General features: G+C 31.8%; 3 protein-coding genes across 3 annotated transcripts; 2 read left to right on the top strand and 1 right to left on the bottom strand.

The window, feature by feature from the left end:
• Positions 1-518: 518 nt before the first annotated feature.
• LOC145960553 (uncharacterized) lies at positions 519-1,168 on the top strand. The gene has a single exon (XM_083080114.1). It carries the CDS (start codon positions 561-563, stop codon positions 1,023-1,025), a length of 465 nt encoding a protein of 154 aa, XP_082936240.1. The 5' UTR covers positions 519-560; the 3' UTR covers positions 1,026-1,168.
• Positions 1,169-1,899: 731 nt separating this feature from the next.
• LOC145960683 (uncharacterized) lies at positions 1,900-7,420 on the bottom strand. The gene is made up of 5 exons (XM_083080302.1): positions 7,287-7,420; positions 7,044-7,141; positions 6,100-6,165; positions 5,398-5,531; positions 1,900-5,231 (listed from the first exon to the last, which is right to left on the bottom strand). The coding sequence occupies exons 2-5, from the start codon at positions 7,083-7,085 to the stop codon at positions 2,129-2,131; spliced, it is 3,345 nt and encodes a 1,114-aa protein (XP_082936428.1). The 5' UTR covers positions 7,086-7,141; positions 7,287-7,420; the 3' UTR covers positions 1,900-2,128.
• A 3,514-nt stretch (positions 7,421-10,934) lies between these two features.
• On the top strand, positions 10,935-14,056 carry LOC145960310 (methyl farnesoate epoxidase). Its single transcript, XM_083079670.1, has 9 exons — positions 10,935-11,067; positions 11,194-11,285; positions 11,575-11,869; positions 12,228-12,416; positions 12,483-12,669; positions 12,734-12,845; positions 13,143-13,323; positions 13,411-13,670; positions 13,758-14,056. Exons 2-9 carry the CDS (start codon positions 11,201-11,203, stop codon positions 13,937-13,939), a joined length of 1,491 nt encoding a protein of 496 aa, XP_082935796.1. The 5' UTR covers positions 10,935-11,067; positions 11,194-11,200; the 3' UTR covers positions 13,940-14,056.
• The last annotated feature ends 118 nt before the right edge of the window (positions 14,057-14,174 follow it).

The raw sequence follows: 14,174 nt of genomic DNA, 5'->3' as shown, positions 1-14,174 counted from the left end.
AGATTCACCCTCGATTTCCTCGTTGTAAGGCCGTCGCGTTAAAAACGGCGCATTCTAAATCGTCCAACGTTTCACCTGAAAAGAAGCGTTGGGGATGTCCCAGTACTGTCTTGATTTTAAATGACATTGGATACACAATGTTATATTTCAATTGCATCGTATTAATGTGACTGTATTAATTTATAATCGAGGAGAGAAAGAGAGAAAAAAGAGAGAGATACATAATATATAATATAATAAATAAATTATTATACTTAAATTAAAACATAATAAAGTTTAAGTTTAAGTGATAAATAAGAGGGAAAAAAATATTGAAGAAAATTAGTCAGAGATCCATACATAAAATTTAGATTGGAATTTCAAGACATCGAGTACAGGCAAAATTTTATGCGCAAATCTATACCAAGGTCTTCTCATTTTATCTGTATACTAAGATTACGTAAATATACTGCAGTGCTTGATAAATCTGATAAACGAATGACAGTACAATTAAACTATAAATCTCTTTCGTTATAAACAACATTAAAAATTGAATCTCAGTCGCATCGAATCGACACGACATGATGGAACGTTTTCCAATCGTTATCTTTCTGGGTCTTGTGTGCTTCAGCCTTGTCAAAGTCGCCGGGACTCAAAACACGACGAACTCTACCTGCACCGAGACAGGAGCCTTCGAGATCGACGACGGAACATGTAAAAATTATTACATATGCATAGACAACGGCGCGACCCTGGTGCCGGTGATGCTGTCGTGCGCCAGTTCTGCCATATTCGATCCTAGTCAAGGCAGATGCGTGCCCGGAAATACAACTATGTGCCAGCAAACACCACGATACGGTTGCCTTCGCTATGGTAGATTCCCGATACAGGACGCGAGTTGTAAGATGTATTACCTGTGTTATTGGAATGGCAGCGGTTATGCTATGATGAGTAACCTCTCGTGCCCAAACACGCTAGTGTTCAACCCAATGTCGGAGAAGTGCGTATCACCACAGACATATTTATGCTCAGAAACACAAGCGTAATCAAATTCCATAAATATATCGCATAGATTTGATTGCAATCTGTGTAAAAGATTTAATGTTGAAAATCGAAATCGATGTATCATTATGTAACAATATTATGTAACACTTGTTGAATAATTTAAGTAGAAATAAATAATTGCTGTGAAATAATAATATTTTTAATTAATTAAAATAACGAATATGTACTTATCAGAGATATAGATGAAGAAGGTGGTGAAAAGAAAATTATGTGTGTGTCAGATATGTAAAAAATATTACCGGAATAATAATACATTTGACGCGAAAAGGAGATCAAGGAGAATATGTGGCGCGGTGATATAATTATCTATAATTACAAATCACAAACATATTTGCGACATAAAAAGATTGTTATTGACTGATGGAAAAAATGACAAATGAACTTTTGACTATCAAATGCTTAACAGGCATACTTATCACCTGCAGTATTATTTTCAACTTAATGGAAACGATAAAAGTACATAACAATTCCTCGTTAGTACAATCCATTATAGACGCGATTCGGTCAATGCGATTGTGCAATTGTTGTTCGCGATTAATTATTTCCGACCGCGTTATAAACGTGCACGCTATAATCATTCGTGCGATAATCGAGCGCGCTTAATAGTTTAAAGATTATTAAACGTTGTAAATATTTGTTTCTTCCATACTACATAAAAGCCAGATAAATTGATTAATTAAATTCATATTGCTAAAAAAGAGGTCATTGAAAATTATATCGATAAAAATATGTGAAAAAATACATTACAATATATAAATACGTAGAATAATATTCTTATTAATTTCTATATCAATAATTACATTTTTTTATAATCTTAATTACATATTATATTTTTTTATAAATTTGTAGGTACATTTTTCACAAATAAAAAGCATATCTTTATATAATTTTATCTGCCGTGTTTTGAAAGTCGAATGTAGATTACAAAACCTTTCTTATAAATTTATATGATTAAATTAATAAGGATCATTGAAATTTATATACACACAATATAATTTCAACCTTTTTGAAATTACCTTTCATGTGATATTAGATTTGCTAAAGCAGAAAAATAAAATTTGAACTTGCCAAATATCTAATCTATTCAAGAGAAGATTTTGTACAGTGTGACTTCGGTGAAACTTCTAAGATTGCCGCCCATCGGTGCCTCTCTGATCCTTTCGTTTGACCAATATCCGACCTCCTCCTCAGCCGCTCGTCTTATCCTCGAGTGAATCCTGTCATCCTTGCGACCTGCTATGATACTTGGCAGATTCGTTTGGTCTATTTTCTTAGTATTATTGACGAAAGTCAGGTTATTTTGTGTAAATTCCGATACCACGTGCTGCAACCCGACCGAAACATCTTCCTGTATTCCTGGTAATGTCTGTCGCACGACTTCTATCTTTGTCTCGTTGCCGATGTTTTCCTTTATCGAAGGCACTGTGTTTAAAATTATTTCTGTAGTTGTATCGTTTTCACTTTCTGTACGTACAGTGTCGCTCGTTTCCTCTTCAGGATTGTTTGTCGTTGTAGAAAGCTCTATGCTCTCCTGCGTCGCATTAACATTCTGATATTCCAAAGTAGTTAGATTAGTATCGTTATCAGTATCTCTTAAAAATGCTACACTGTCGTCTTCTTCTTTAGTTATATTTCTTTCATTCTCTATATATACAGCGTTACTCGTCTCAGTCTCAACATTATTTATCGTCGTGGAAGGATGTATAGCCTCCTTTGTCGAAGGATATTCTGAAGCGTTACAGGGACTAACCGTAATCGACAATTTTTCGGATTCAATAAGATTTCTTCTAACAATATCGAATCCACCTAAATCTTCTATTTTATCATCAAGACTTCTGCGTTTTCGTTTTCGAGACGATACCTCGTTCTCTTGATCGTTGTCTTGATCAAGGATACTGGAATCTTCAGAATACTGGACGTCTTCGTTTTCCTGTTCAGAAGTGGGTTGGTTTGAAATTAAATCTTGAACGGCAGATGGATTCGTAAACTCCAATTCTTTGTGATTATCACCAATGGCTTCATTCAATTGCGTAATGTTCGATCTAATGTCGAATCTCTTTGTCAAGTTGTTCAAGCTGGTACAATTTAACAATGCGTTCAAAGTTTCTCTGTTGACAGATTCATTCAAGAATTTCAACTGTTCCAGCAAATCAGAATGACGTTGTGCCGAATTCTCATTAAATGACAAGTGCTTCTCAACCTCGACTAAATTATGCTTCTTCTCTTTTTCATCGATATGTTCCAGAACAACCTTCACTTTCAGAGTCAGTTTGTGCTGCGGCATACTTCTTCTTGTCGTACTTCTTCGAGTGACCACGTTATCGATGGTCGTTGAATAGTTCTCAACTTCCTGAGAAGATAAGGTCGCGACAGTCGTGTGAATTTCGATCGTTGTTGATTTGTCAATTACAAACGATTGATTTTTTGTTGGCGGAAGAACCGTGTTTGATTCTTCGGTTTCCTCCGTCGAACATATCCCTGACTCGCAAGATTTGACGATCTCACTGGTGCATTCGGATTCGTTGCAAGATTCCGGACTGCTGACAGATGCGCATTCCTCGGAGTTCTCGCACGAGAAATCAATAATCTCGTTGCTTGTCGTCGATGACGAAGTCGGCTGTTTGATCTCCGTAAACGACTCAGTGATTCCACCTTCAGTGGAAATTGGTGGTTCGGTTAGCTTGTTTAAAACGCTGCTCAATTTTTCCGTTTCTTTCACAGATTCGGTGAATCTGTACGGTGATTCCGTGATTGTCACACCTTGCGTAGTCTCGATCTTTTTTGAAGTTATACTTGAAGATGGAACATGGTCTATCGTATTTAATTTTTCGCTCGACAACTCGATAGAAGTAGTCTCTTCTTCGGGTGTCAAATGTTTTTCCTTCTCCTTTTCCTCCTCCTTTTCCTCCTCCTTTTCCTTTTCGCTACTTGTAATACCCATTTCTGGAGTGCTGAAAGCGATATTTTCAGGAGTTGTAACAGATAACTCTTCCTCTTCTTTAGAATAAGATGTCGATAGTTCTTTTTCAACAGTTGAAATTGGTATAAATTCTTCCGTCGTGCCTGATTCGATGGACGCTTCTTTCGAGGATGAAGGCTGTGTAATATTCTTTTGCTTACATAATGGATCTGACGAGTCCTCTTCGCAGCTTAAGATGTCTTTCTTCGTAATAAGTAATGTGGGCAAGATCGTAGTCGTAAATATTTCTTCACTAGGTAATACGGATGACTGAATCGTGATGCTGGTAGATATATTATGATCTTCTTCGGTTTCGCCGCCAGTTTCTTTTGATTCATTGGTCTTCTCTTCGCTTATACTGATTTCAATACTACTTTTTGAAACGTCATTAGATTTTGTAGTCCCTTCACAAGTGCCGCTTTCCGCATTTTCACAGGACTCAGTAGTAACATCAGTAGGTTTGCTACTCTTTTTATCTTCCGCGGAACTTTCTGTGCAAGGTTCCTCGATATTTGATTTTATTTTGGGACTAACTTTGATTTCCACTCTTTTCTTCGGGTTTTTCGGGTTTTTGCCGTCATTCCACTCTATGACGTTCTTAGTGACCACCGGGCCGACTCCACATTTCACCTTTTTATGTTGCCAGACAAGAACATCACCAACATGACTAATTGAAGTGAAATTGACAACCTTGCTGACCTTGGTGTCCTCGTCTATAATCTCGAACAGAGCCGTCTTACCAATATCATTGTCATCCGCGGTTAATTCACCGTCAAACTTTTTGCATTCGAGATACTTATCCGGTATAGTCACCGAATTCTCGAAGGAGATCGTGTACTCGCGGATCACCAGCCTCTTCGGCGGTCGAACGGTTTTGTTTTCTTTGATGGTCGTAGTCTCGATCCAACATAAAGTAATGTCCTCGTCCTCGTGAACGCTGCTGCTCGTCTTAATCTTGGAATTATTGCCAACTACATGTTTAAACTCCTTGTCGATGGTTATACGATTCGTTAAATTCGCGACGAAGCTACTCGAATACCTCTGATTCTCCTTCTTACCGCTCGAACAGTTCGCCGATTGTTTTTCCTCGTAAATATTCTCTAGCGGTTTATGGTAAGGATGATAAAACAATGGAACCTTCTTCTTAGGAGCGTTTTGTTTATCTTCTTCATATTTATTCTTAGGACGACCGAAGATATTTAGATTCACGTTTTCATTCCTTATTATGCTGTGCAAAAAAAAATGAAAAATCGAATCATTGATGACACGAATATCAGCAGATTTTATTTTAATACATTAATTAATATATTTTTTAGACTCATTTTTCTTTGTCGCATTAGTTTATATTGTACGCTTTATCATAGAGATTTATTTTATAAAAGATTATACTTTACTTATGAATTGTGTTGTCGCTATCGTCATCAGATGAAGAATCCGATAAGTCTTCCGCTTTTCTCAGTGTACGAGATTGCGCAGTAATATCATTATGTTGGGAATCTATTTTCTTATCTTTGAATGCATGCCGCATCTGAGGATTTACATACAAGAAAAAAGATTAATGATAAGATTGAAAAAAATATGAAAAAAATAATTTAGATATAAATATATTATATATGCGTACTATTGCAGATTTTATTAATGCACAATTTTATTAATATTATGCTTCAAGAAGGAATTAAGATTTATTCGCAAAATTCATTTATGCTAAACTGAATTTTAATCGAAACGTTGCAATTGCAATCAAGCGTTGATAGCGAAAAATTTATAGCAGTGTTTAATTATGCATTGCTTAATAAAAATCATAATCATAGAAAAAAACGTGATAGAGGTAGTAGAAACTGCTGCATTCATCCACAAAATTATGAAAAAAGATTTAGAAAAGTATAAATATATCGATGACGAAAAAATATAAAAATAAAATATATATATATATATTAAAAAAAACTTAAGACGTAAAATAAATGTATGTTAATATATATATACACACACACACAAAATAAGAAAAAATTTATTAGAATAAAAAAAATAATTACACAAACATGATATATACAAATAAATATGGATGTAAAAATATATGCATTAATTAGTTTACATACTCGACTCGCATCTGAAGAACGAGAGGCAAATGGAATTGCAGCATTATGTCTAAACCAACAGCATACCTATTTTAATTAACAAATATAATATTTCGTCGACAAATTACCATCGAAAACATTATAAATACTTTGCAATGTTAACAATGTAAATTTAATTATCAAGTAATACAAATTTGTATAAACAAATATACAATACAATTTCTCGAAATATATGTGGAATATGAAGGTTTCTGTGAAGATCTCAATATCGCCTGGTGACGCGATCGTGTAAATAATTTAATTTAAAAAATGTCAGTTTCACACAATCGATTCGATCCATCTATGCAAGTCTGATATCGCGAGAATAACCAATCAAATGACTGCATAGTATGCCAACACGAAAGTGAGAATGATCGAGGAATAAAATATATATATGATAAGACGACAATATTCGCAGAGACTAAGAAAAATATAGTTGCTTTTCTATCACATTTGATGTATTTTTTGGTGACTTTAATAAAGTAAAATAATTAACTTCTATAATAACAATAATAATAATTAGTTTATTCGAAGTAAAGAGAAAAATCTATTGAACCTAATACTTAATCAAACTTTTTCTTTTTTTTTACATTATATATTGCACATTCTTTGTATATTCAACCATTTTATAAAAAAAGGACTTTTTTCACAAAATATAAAATTTTTATAAAAGTATGTTTTGTAAAATATAAACTTTTTTTAAAAAATAAAATTTATGAAAAAGTATGAATCTCAATATATAAGTCACTATCGTCTTTTAATATATTCTGAGTTTAAACAAAACGTTGAAAATAAAAAAATTTATTATATTAATTTTTATAAATTCAATAATTTTGCTTATATAAAATAAAAAATAAACAATTTTAAATTTATATTAACACTTTCAGATAGATTACATAAATTTGAAAAAGAAGAAAATAACTTACCACGAGAACGAAAGATAATGAATAAGGTGCGCGAATCAACATCTCCACCAGAATGTTTCACTTCTCCGTTCGTTTCAAATCTTCTTATCTCGATCAACCTACATCCAATATTAAATCAGAACTTCGTAATTTCATCAAGAAAATTTCTAATTCTTCACTCTTTACGCGCTAAATCTATCTAATAATAAAAATTGAATAATCGATCAATCAAATATTTAACTTTTAACTTTAAGAAATAATCACCAACAATCAAGTCACGATTTCCAAGAAAATTGGACCGCTACTTTTCTTTTAATATTGAATGATCGAATGATGATATGTTGACGGCAACACTCATCTAATATTGATTCAGATTCTGTTGCTCTCGAATGCCAACTCGATTGAATCTAGCACCTTCGGTAAATGCATAAGCTACCATCCCCACCTATTAACCTACCAATCCCGCTCCAATTTTAAGCGTCCGATTCGACTAAATCTTCCAGAGTTATTATCAGCAATGGTAACGTCTCGTTTCTTTCTTCTTGATATTGTTTCCAATATAGTTCTTTTCCTCGTGCCGAAGATCGATTGATCAGTTAAAATTTATCTTACCGCCAAAGCATCCTAAGTAAAAATTATTTGCCATCGTAAAAATAATTACTTCATCAAAAAGCTTTAAATGATGAAGTAACGACAAGCATTTTGCGTGTTTAAAATAATCGAACACTTAATGAAATTTAATTTTTATAAATAAACAATTTTAAATTTGCTAATAAAATTTTCGAATATAATTAATAAAAATGAAAAAACTCTCTATCTATCATTTTTATACCTCTCTCATAATATTTCATAAGCAAGTACTTATATCTTTGAATTTTTTTTCAAACATAAGATTTATATTATTATTAAAAATTAAATCAAAATTTTATATCATTATGATATGTATTATGTATAAAAATCTTTTTTTTTTATTTTACAGATAATATATAAAGTTTGAAGAGATTATATAAATTATATAGAGGCATATATCGCGTGTGATTTCTTTTGGTTTATGGCGAAGATTCTACATCTGGTTATACACCCATTTTAGTTTAACAGGCAATCGATAATTGACCATGAAACATTTAATTTAAAAGTCTTCGTTCGTTATGCACAATAAAACTCTGTCGCTTTGTTCGTCTCTGACAAGAAGAACAATTTGCTGGTGACATTTAATAAATTGCAATTTTAATTAATTGCAGTTCTTGCGTCTTTGGATTATGAAAATAATAAGCTCAATCTAAATAACGTTTAATTATACCTATAAAGTTTAACTGTTTCTTTTATAATTATGTCTATTTTATATAAAAAATTTTTTGAGAAAACACTTTTTGCGTTGCAAAAATATTAAAAAATCTCTAACAAGAAAAAATAAATCATTTATTGATGAAATCAATTTTTATTTGATAGAACATAAAATCGTTCAGCAAATAACATCAATTAATATTTGCATGTGGGAAAATCAAGAATACTTTTCTTCCAATGATTATTAGTGTTTACTCCTTCTTTTTTTTTACATTGCTATCCACAAGTCATGACGACACAATCACTCGTTAAACGTATGTTATGCGACTTCGCGGTCACCTATTGTGTACCGATAGAAGTAAAGTCAAATTGCATTGTACAATTTTCTTTGTCTCTCGCTGGACGTTTTATCGCTATTCACGCCAAGATGCAATAATTTATAGTTCCTCGTACACGAGCGCTGTAATTTAAACGCCCCGCTGATGCCATCGTTTCCGATTTTACAAAGTCGTTTCGTCTTGTAATATATTTTCCTATGACAACAAAATTAAAAGAGTACGCTCCTTAAAGATGGTCAAATAAAAATCAATTCTTTCTGTATTTACATTTTTTGTGAAAAATGTTTAAACCTTTGTGGATATTATTATACAGGGTTTACCAAAAGTGTGGAAACCCCTTAATATTTCGAAAAATACGCATTTAAAAAAAAATGTTTCATACAAAAGTTATAGGGTTTTATGTGGCGCATTACACAGCAACATTATTATGACCTCGAATAGCGTTGTCAAGGTTATGTGAAGGTCACCTCCAACTTTTTAAATGGGACACCCTATATGCTTTTACATATTCTTGTAGCTTATCTCGAGAGCTTTCCAAAACACTATAATTAAGTTAGTTTTCATTAAGTACTTTCCGAGTTATGAGGCTTGAAATCATTTCTTAATTTTACATAAACCATAAAATATCTAGTAAAATATTCATTTTTCGATTATCTTACCTTAATACTTTTATGTACAAAATAATGAGAGGAATCAATTGGTGTAAAGAAAAAACATAGTTGTTTTTAAGAAAAAAATATGTAATTTGCAATTAACAATTACATATTTTTTCTTAAAAACAACTATGTTTTTTCTTTACACCAATTGATTCCTCTCATTATTTTGTACATAAAAGTATTAAGGTAAGATAATCGAAAAATGAATATTTTACTAGATATTTTATGGTTTATGTAAAATTAAGAAATGATTTCAAGCCTCATAACTCAAAAAGTACTTAACGAAAAGGAACTTAATTATAGTGTTTTGGAAAGCTCTCGAGATATGCTACAAGAATGTGCAAAAATATATAGGGTGTTCCATTTAAAAAATTGAAGCTGACCTTCACATAACCTTGACAACGCTATTCGAGGTCATAATAATGTTGCTGTGTAATGCGCCACATAAAACCCTATAACTTTTGTAAAACATTTGAAACATTTTTTTTTAAATGCGTATTTTTCAAAATATTAAGGGGTTTCCACACTTTTGGTAAACCCTGTATATGAAGAAATGTGTGAAAAAATAAATTTTATTTCAGTAATTAAAGCAATAAAAAACTTTTATTTTGTTTTTATAAAGAGATAAAAAATATATTATTAGATAAAAAATTCCTATATTTTTCATCTCGTCATCTAATGTATCTGTTTGATATTACAATTATTTTTAATGTATAAACGCCAAGCCAACGTTGATACAAAATAAAAAAAAAGGATATAATTTATTAACAAGTTTAGTAACAAACTGCTAATAGCTATGTGTCAACAACCCGGATAGTACGAATACGATTCGGCAATTCGATTGAATAATCGCAGTTGAATTAACTCGACGATTTTAAATGGCTCGAGCTGATCGTTATGTCGCGATCGATCCGCTCGAGCGTTCTCGATTTGACGTGGCATATTAGGTGGAAGAAATCGACGGGAGACGGATATCAACGCGAGTCGAAGAATAGAAGAGGAGGAATGAAAGGAAATCGCGCAAGTGTCGAGCACCGAATCGTAAACGCTATTGCACAAAGTATTGCTCCGAGTACTCGCCGAAATCAGAGCTTTAATGTGCGTGCATTTGATTAGAAATTGTATTTTATGATTCTCACATCTGCCGTTTATAACTTCTCTGTGATCACCTTGCACCGCTATAATCGTCGATATTAGCAACGATCCAATATGTGACATCGTATAATATACTTTTATTTTATATTTAATTTTTTTGATAACAGCTTGGAAACTTTTTTTCATATCTGTAATCAGCTTCGCACCGCTTTGTAGAATAATATATAATCAGAATTATATATAATCCAATCAATATAAAAATTAATCGAGTCGATTTTAAATAAATGCACAATAAGCAATTCATTCATGTATGAAATAATAAAATGTTTCGACAAAAACCACAAAAATGTTAATAACCATAGATGCTCGTTTAAAAAGCGTTGCATAATATTTTAATCGTGCCAAGCTATCGAAAAATACCTGATTATACGTAATAAGATATGAAACTCGGTGTCGAGATTAGTGCAAGAATTGTACACCTGCGAACGATAAGTTATTCGAATTTACAGGTAAACCTTGAGCCCAAAACCCGCTTAGCTAATACGCTAGTGAAAGGAAATTTTCTTCATAAAGAGGAATTTTTGCGAGACCTACGCAGTTCCGATTGGTGCTAGTTGTGGTGACGACAATTTGATGCGCGGCAATAAAATACAATCGATTAATATGTTCATCGTATGTGAAATTTATTTATTCATCTGATAATATATGTCCGATTTATTTTTTTTTAATTTCCCTTTAAAATATAAAAATATTACATGGTAAAACTCATTTTTCAATTCTATTGCTGTTAAATAATAGAGGAACAATGTGGTTTGTGATAATTTGTCTGATGATAATATTTACGATAAAAATCCTGCAAGACTGGCGACGATCATCAAAGTTTCCTCCAGGTAAATGAAATTACCAATTAAATTCATCAAATTCATCAAATAATAACATTTTCATCGCAAAGGATTTACAAGTAATAGATAGTAGAAATACTTTCATTATTTAAAATAATGTTTCTATTTTCTGTGATGTCTTTCCAATTTGATTTGCCCGATATAATATTTTATATCGACGTAAAATTTATATACGTAAAATTATATACGACGTAAATATATAAAACATTTGCAAAATTTATATACGTAAATTTATATACGACGTAAATATATAAAACATTTGCAAAATGTTTTCGAGGGCCCCGAGGTCTGCCGATCATAGGAAACATATTCGACGTGAAACGTCTGGTCGAGGAGACAAAGTTTTATTCTCATGCTTGGTGTCGTCTGGCCGACACTTACGGGCCTATCGTTGGCTTAAAACTCGGCATAGAACCGCTGATTATTGTTTCCGGTAGAGATGCTGTGGTTGAAATGTTAGGTCGACCAGAGTTCGACGGTAGACCCCATGGATTTCTATATAGACATCGAACAGGAGGTGAACGAAGAGGTATACTATTCACTGATGGCGATGTCTGGCGAGATCAAAGAAGGTATATTTTTTGTATACAATTATTGTATTTATAAAAATATAAATTATGTAATTTAATTTAAATATATGAAAATAACTGTATCTTTTTGTACCTTTTTGTAATATCTATATTAATATCAATCTTTTGCAATATAATAAAAATTCTCCTCTAAAGATTTTCTTTTTTAATTACATATAATTTTATAATTACATATAATTTGATTATGCGACGAATTCTTACGTAAAATAATTTTTTAATATTTTAAATATTAAAAAGAAAGTACATAAAGATACTATATTTTTGAAATATTGTTATATAAATCATTCTTTGCTTTGTATAAAATTTTAAATATTAGATCAAATTACAACTTGTTGTTCAGATTTGTTTTGAGAACATTAAAAGAATTTGGATTTGGAAAAATGGCGATGGAAGATATAATATTGAATGATGCAGTTTCCTTAACCAGCATAATAGAATCGCTGGCTAAATTAGGACCCATTACAAATTTACACAATCTTACCTCTATAGCAGTTCTTAATAGTTTATGGACATTGGTCGCTGGATCGAGGTATGATATTTGAAGTTACATGCAATTAAATTAAATTCAAAAATAATTGGAGCATATCGATCGCAGATTCGATTTGGACGAGGAAAATCCAAAATTAAAAGAAATCTTATCAGTATTAAACGATCTTGTCAGAAACAGCAATGTCACTGGCGGCATATTGAACCATTTGCCTCTTTTAAGATACATCATCCCAAATTTTACAGGATTTACTGTACTAAATCAGAGACTGGCAAGAATGTCACAATTTTTCAGAGTAATAATATAGCTTTTTTTTTAACGATATTACTTTTCTATCCATACAAGATGTTTTGTTTCAGAGCGAAATAGCGAGGCACAAACAAACTAGAACGCAGGGCGAATTTAGAGACTTTATCGATGTTTACCTAGCGGAAATGGAGCAATCAAGCTCGAATATATCGTGCTTCGATGGTATAAAATATTTCAACAATAATTGAATAAAAAAATTCCCATATTATTAAAACACAAATTTCAATATTTGTTAAATTTCTTGCATGTTATAAAATTCATTGCGTATATGAATAATAAAAACATAATAGCATAATATTAAATAAAAAAAATAGTATTATTTAAGAAAATAGCTTATTTTACTGATATTATAATGAATCCTACATTATATGTATTAAATTCTACAGATAAAAATTGCGCAAGTAATGTGCGAATAATGCAAATAAAACACTATGCATTGCAAAGTATTCTTATTTACAGAGGAGCAAATAATTAGCGTTGTGAAAGACCTCTTTAGCGCCGGTGTAGAAACAACGAACAACACAATTGGCTTTATAATAACGTATCTCGCAGTGAGGCAGGATGTGCAAGGAAAAGTGCACGAAGAAATTGACAGAGTGCTGGGCAAGGAAGTTCTACCTCGTATAACGTATAAAAATCGGTATGCACGTGTTTAAACGTTATTGTTCAATATATTATCGTTCATTCGCAAATTATTGCACGAATAAACAGCCGCAAAAATTTTCAGACTGCCGTATTTGAATGCAACGATAGCGGAGGTATTAAGACTAGCAAACGTCGGCCCTACTTCGATTCCTCATCGAGCAATGACCGATGCTATTCTACTCGGCTACGAAATAAAGGAGAACTATACCTTATTGGCTAATTTAAGAAGCGTCCATATGGACGAGAAACATTGGGGCGATCCAAAAGAGTTTCGGCCTGAAAGATTTATTAACGATAGAGGAGAATACGTCGAGGATCCCTGGTTAATATCATTCGGCTTAGGTATAAAAGAAAATACATACATATTCTTCATATAACATAGATAAAACATATATAAGAAAGATTGTAATAAAGTTAACGATAAAACAGGTCGTAGAAAGTGTTTGGGCGAGATCTTGGCGAGAAAAAGTATATTTCTGTTCACTGCGTGTTTGCTGCAGAAATTTCAGTTCACGTTATCTCCGGAACATCCTAATCCTATTTTAGACGGTATTGACGGCTTTACAATTGCACCACCTGATATATGTGTCAATGCTATCAAAAGAAAATGACTACTTGGTTAATATATATGATAATAATAATAATAATAATTATTATTATTATTGTTATATATACAGATATATTATTATAATATATATAATAATTATTATAATAAAATATGTACATATCGTGAATATTGAATAAATAATTATAAGAATAATTTCATAATAATTTCATAATTTCTTGTGAAAACGTGAGTAATTTATAAAATGGAATTAATGAAGAGAGAAAAGGAAAGAAAACTTT

Source organism: Camponotus vicinus, unplaced genomic scaffold, assembly GCF_025532165.1.
Source record: "Camponotus vicinus isolate PSW18456_S1 unplaced genomic scaffold, iyCamVici1.0 SCAF_10, whole genome shotgun sequence".
Classification (NCBI taxonomy): Eukaryota; Metazoa; Arthropoda; class Insecta; order Hymenoptera; family Formicidae; genus Camponotus; species Camponotus vicinus.
This window is presented reverse-complemented; position numbering and strand designations above follow the sequence as displayed.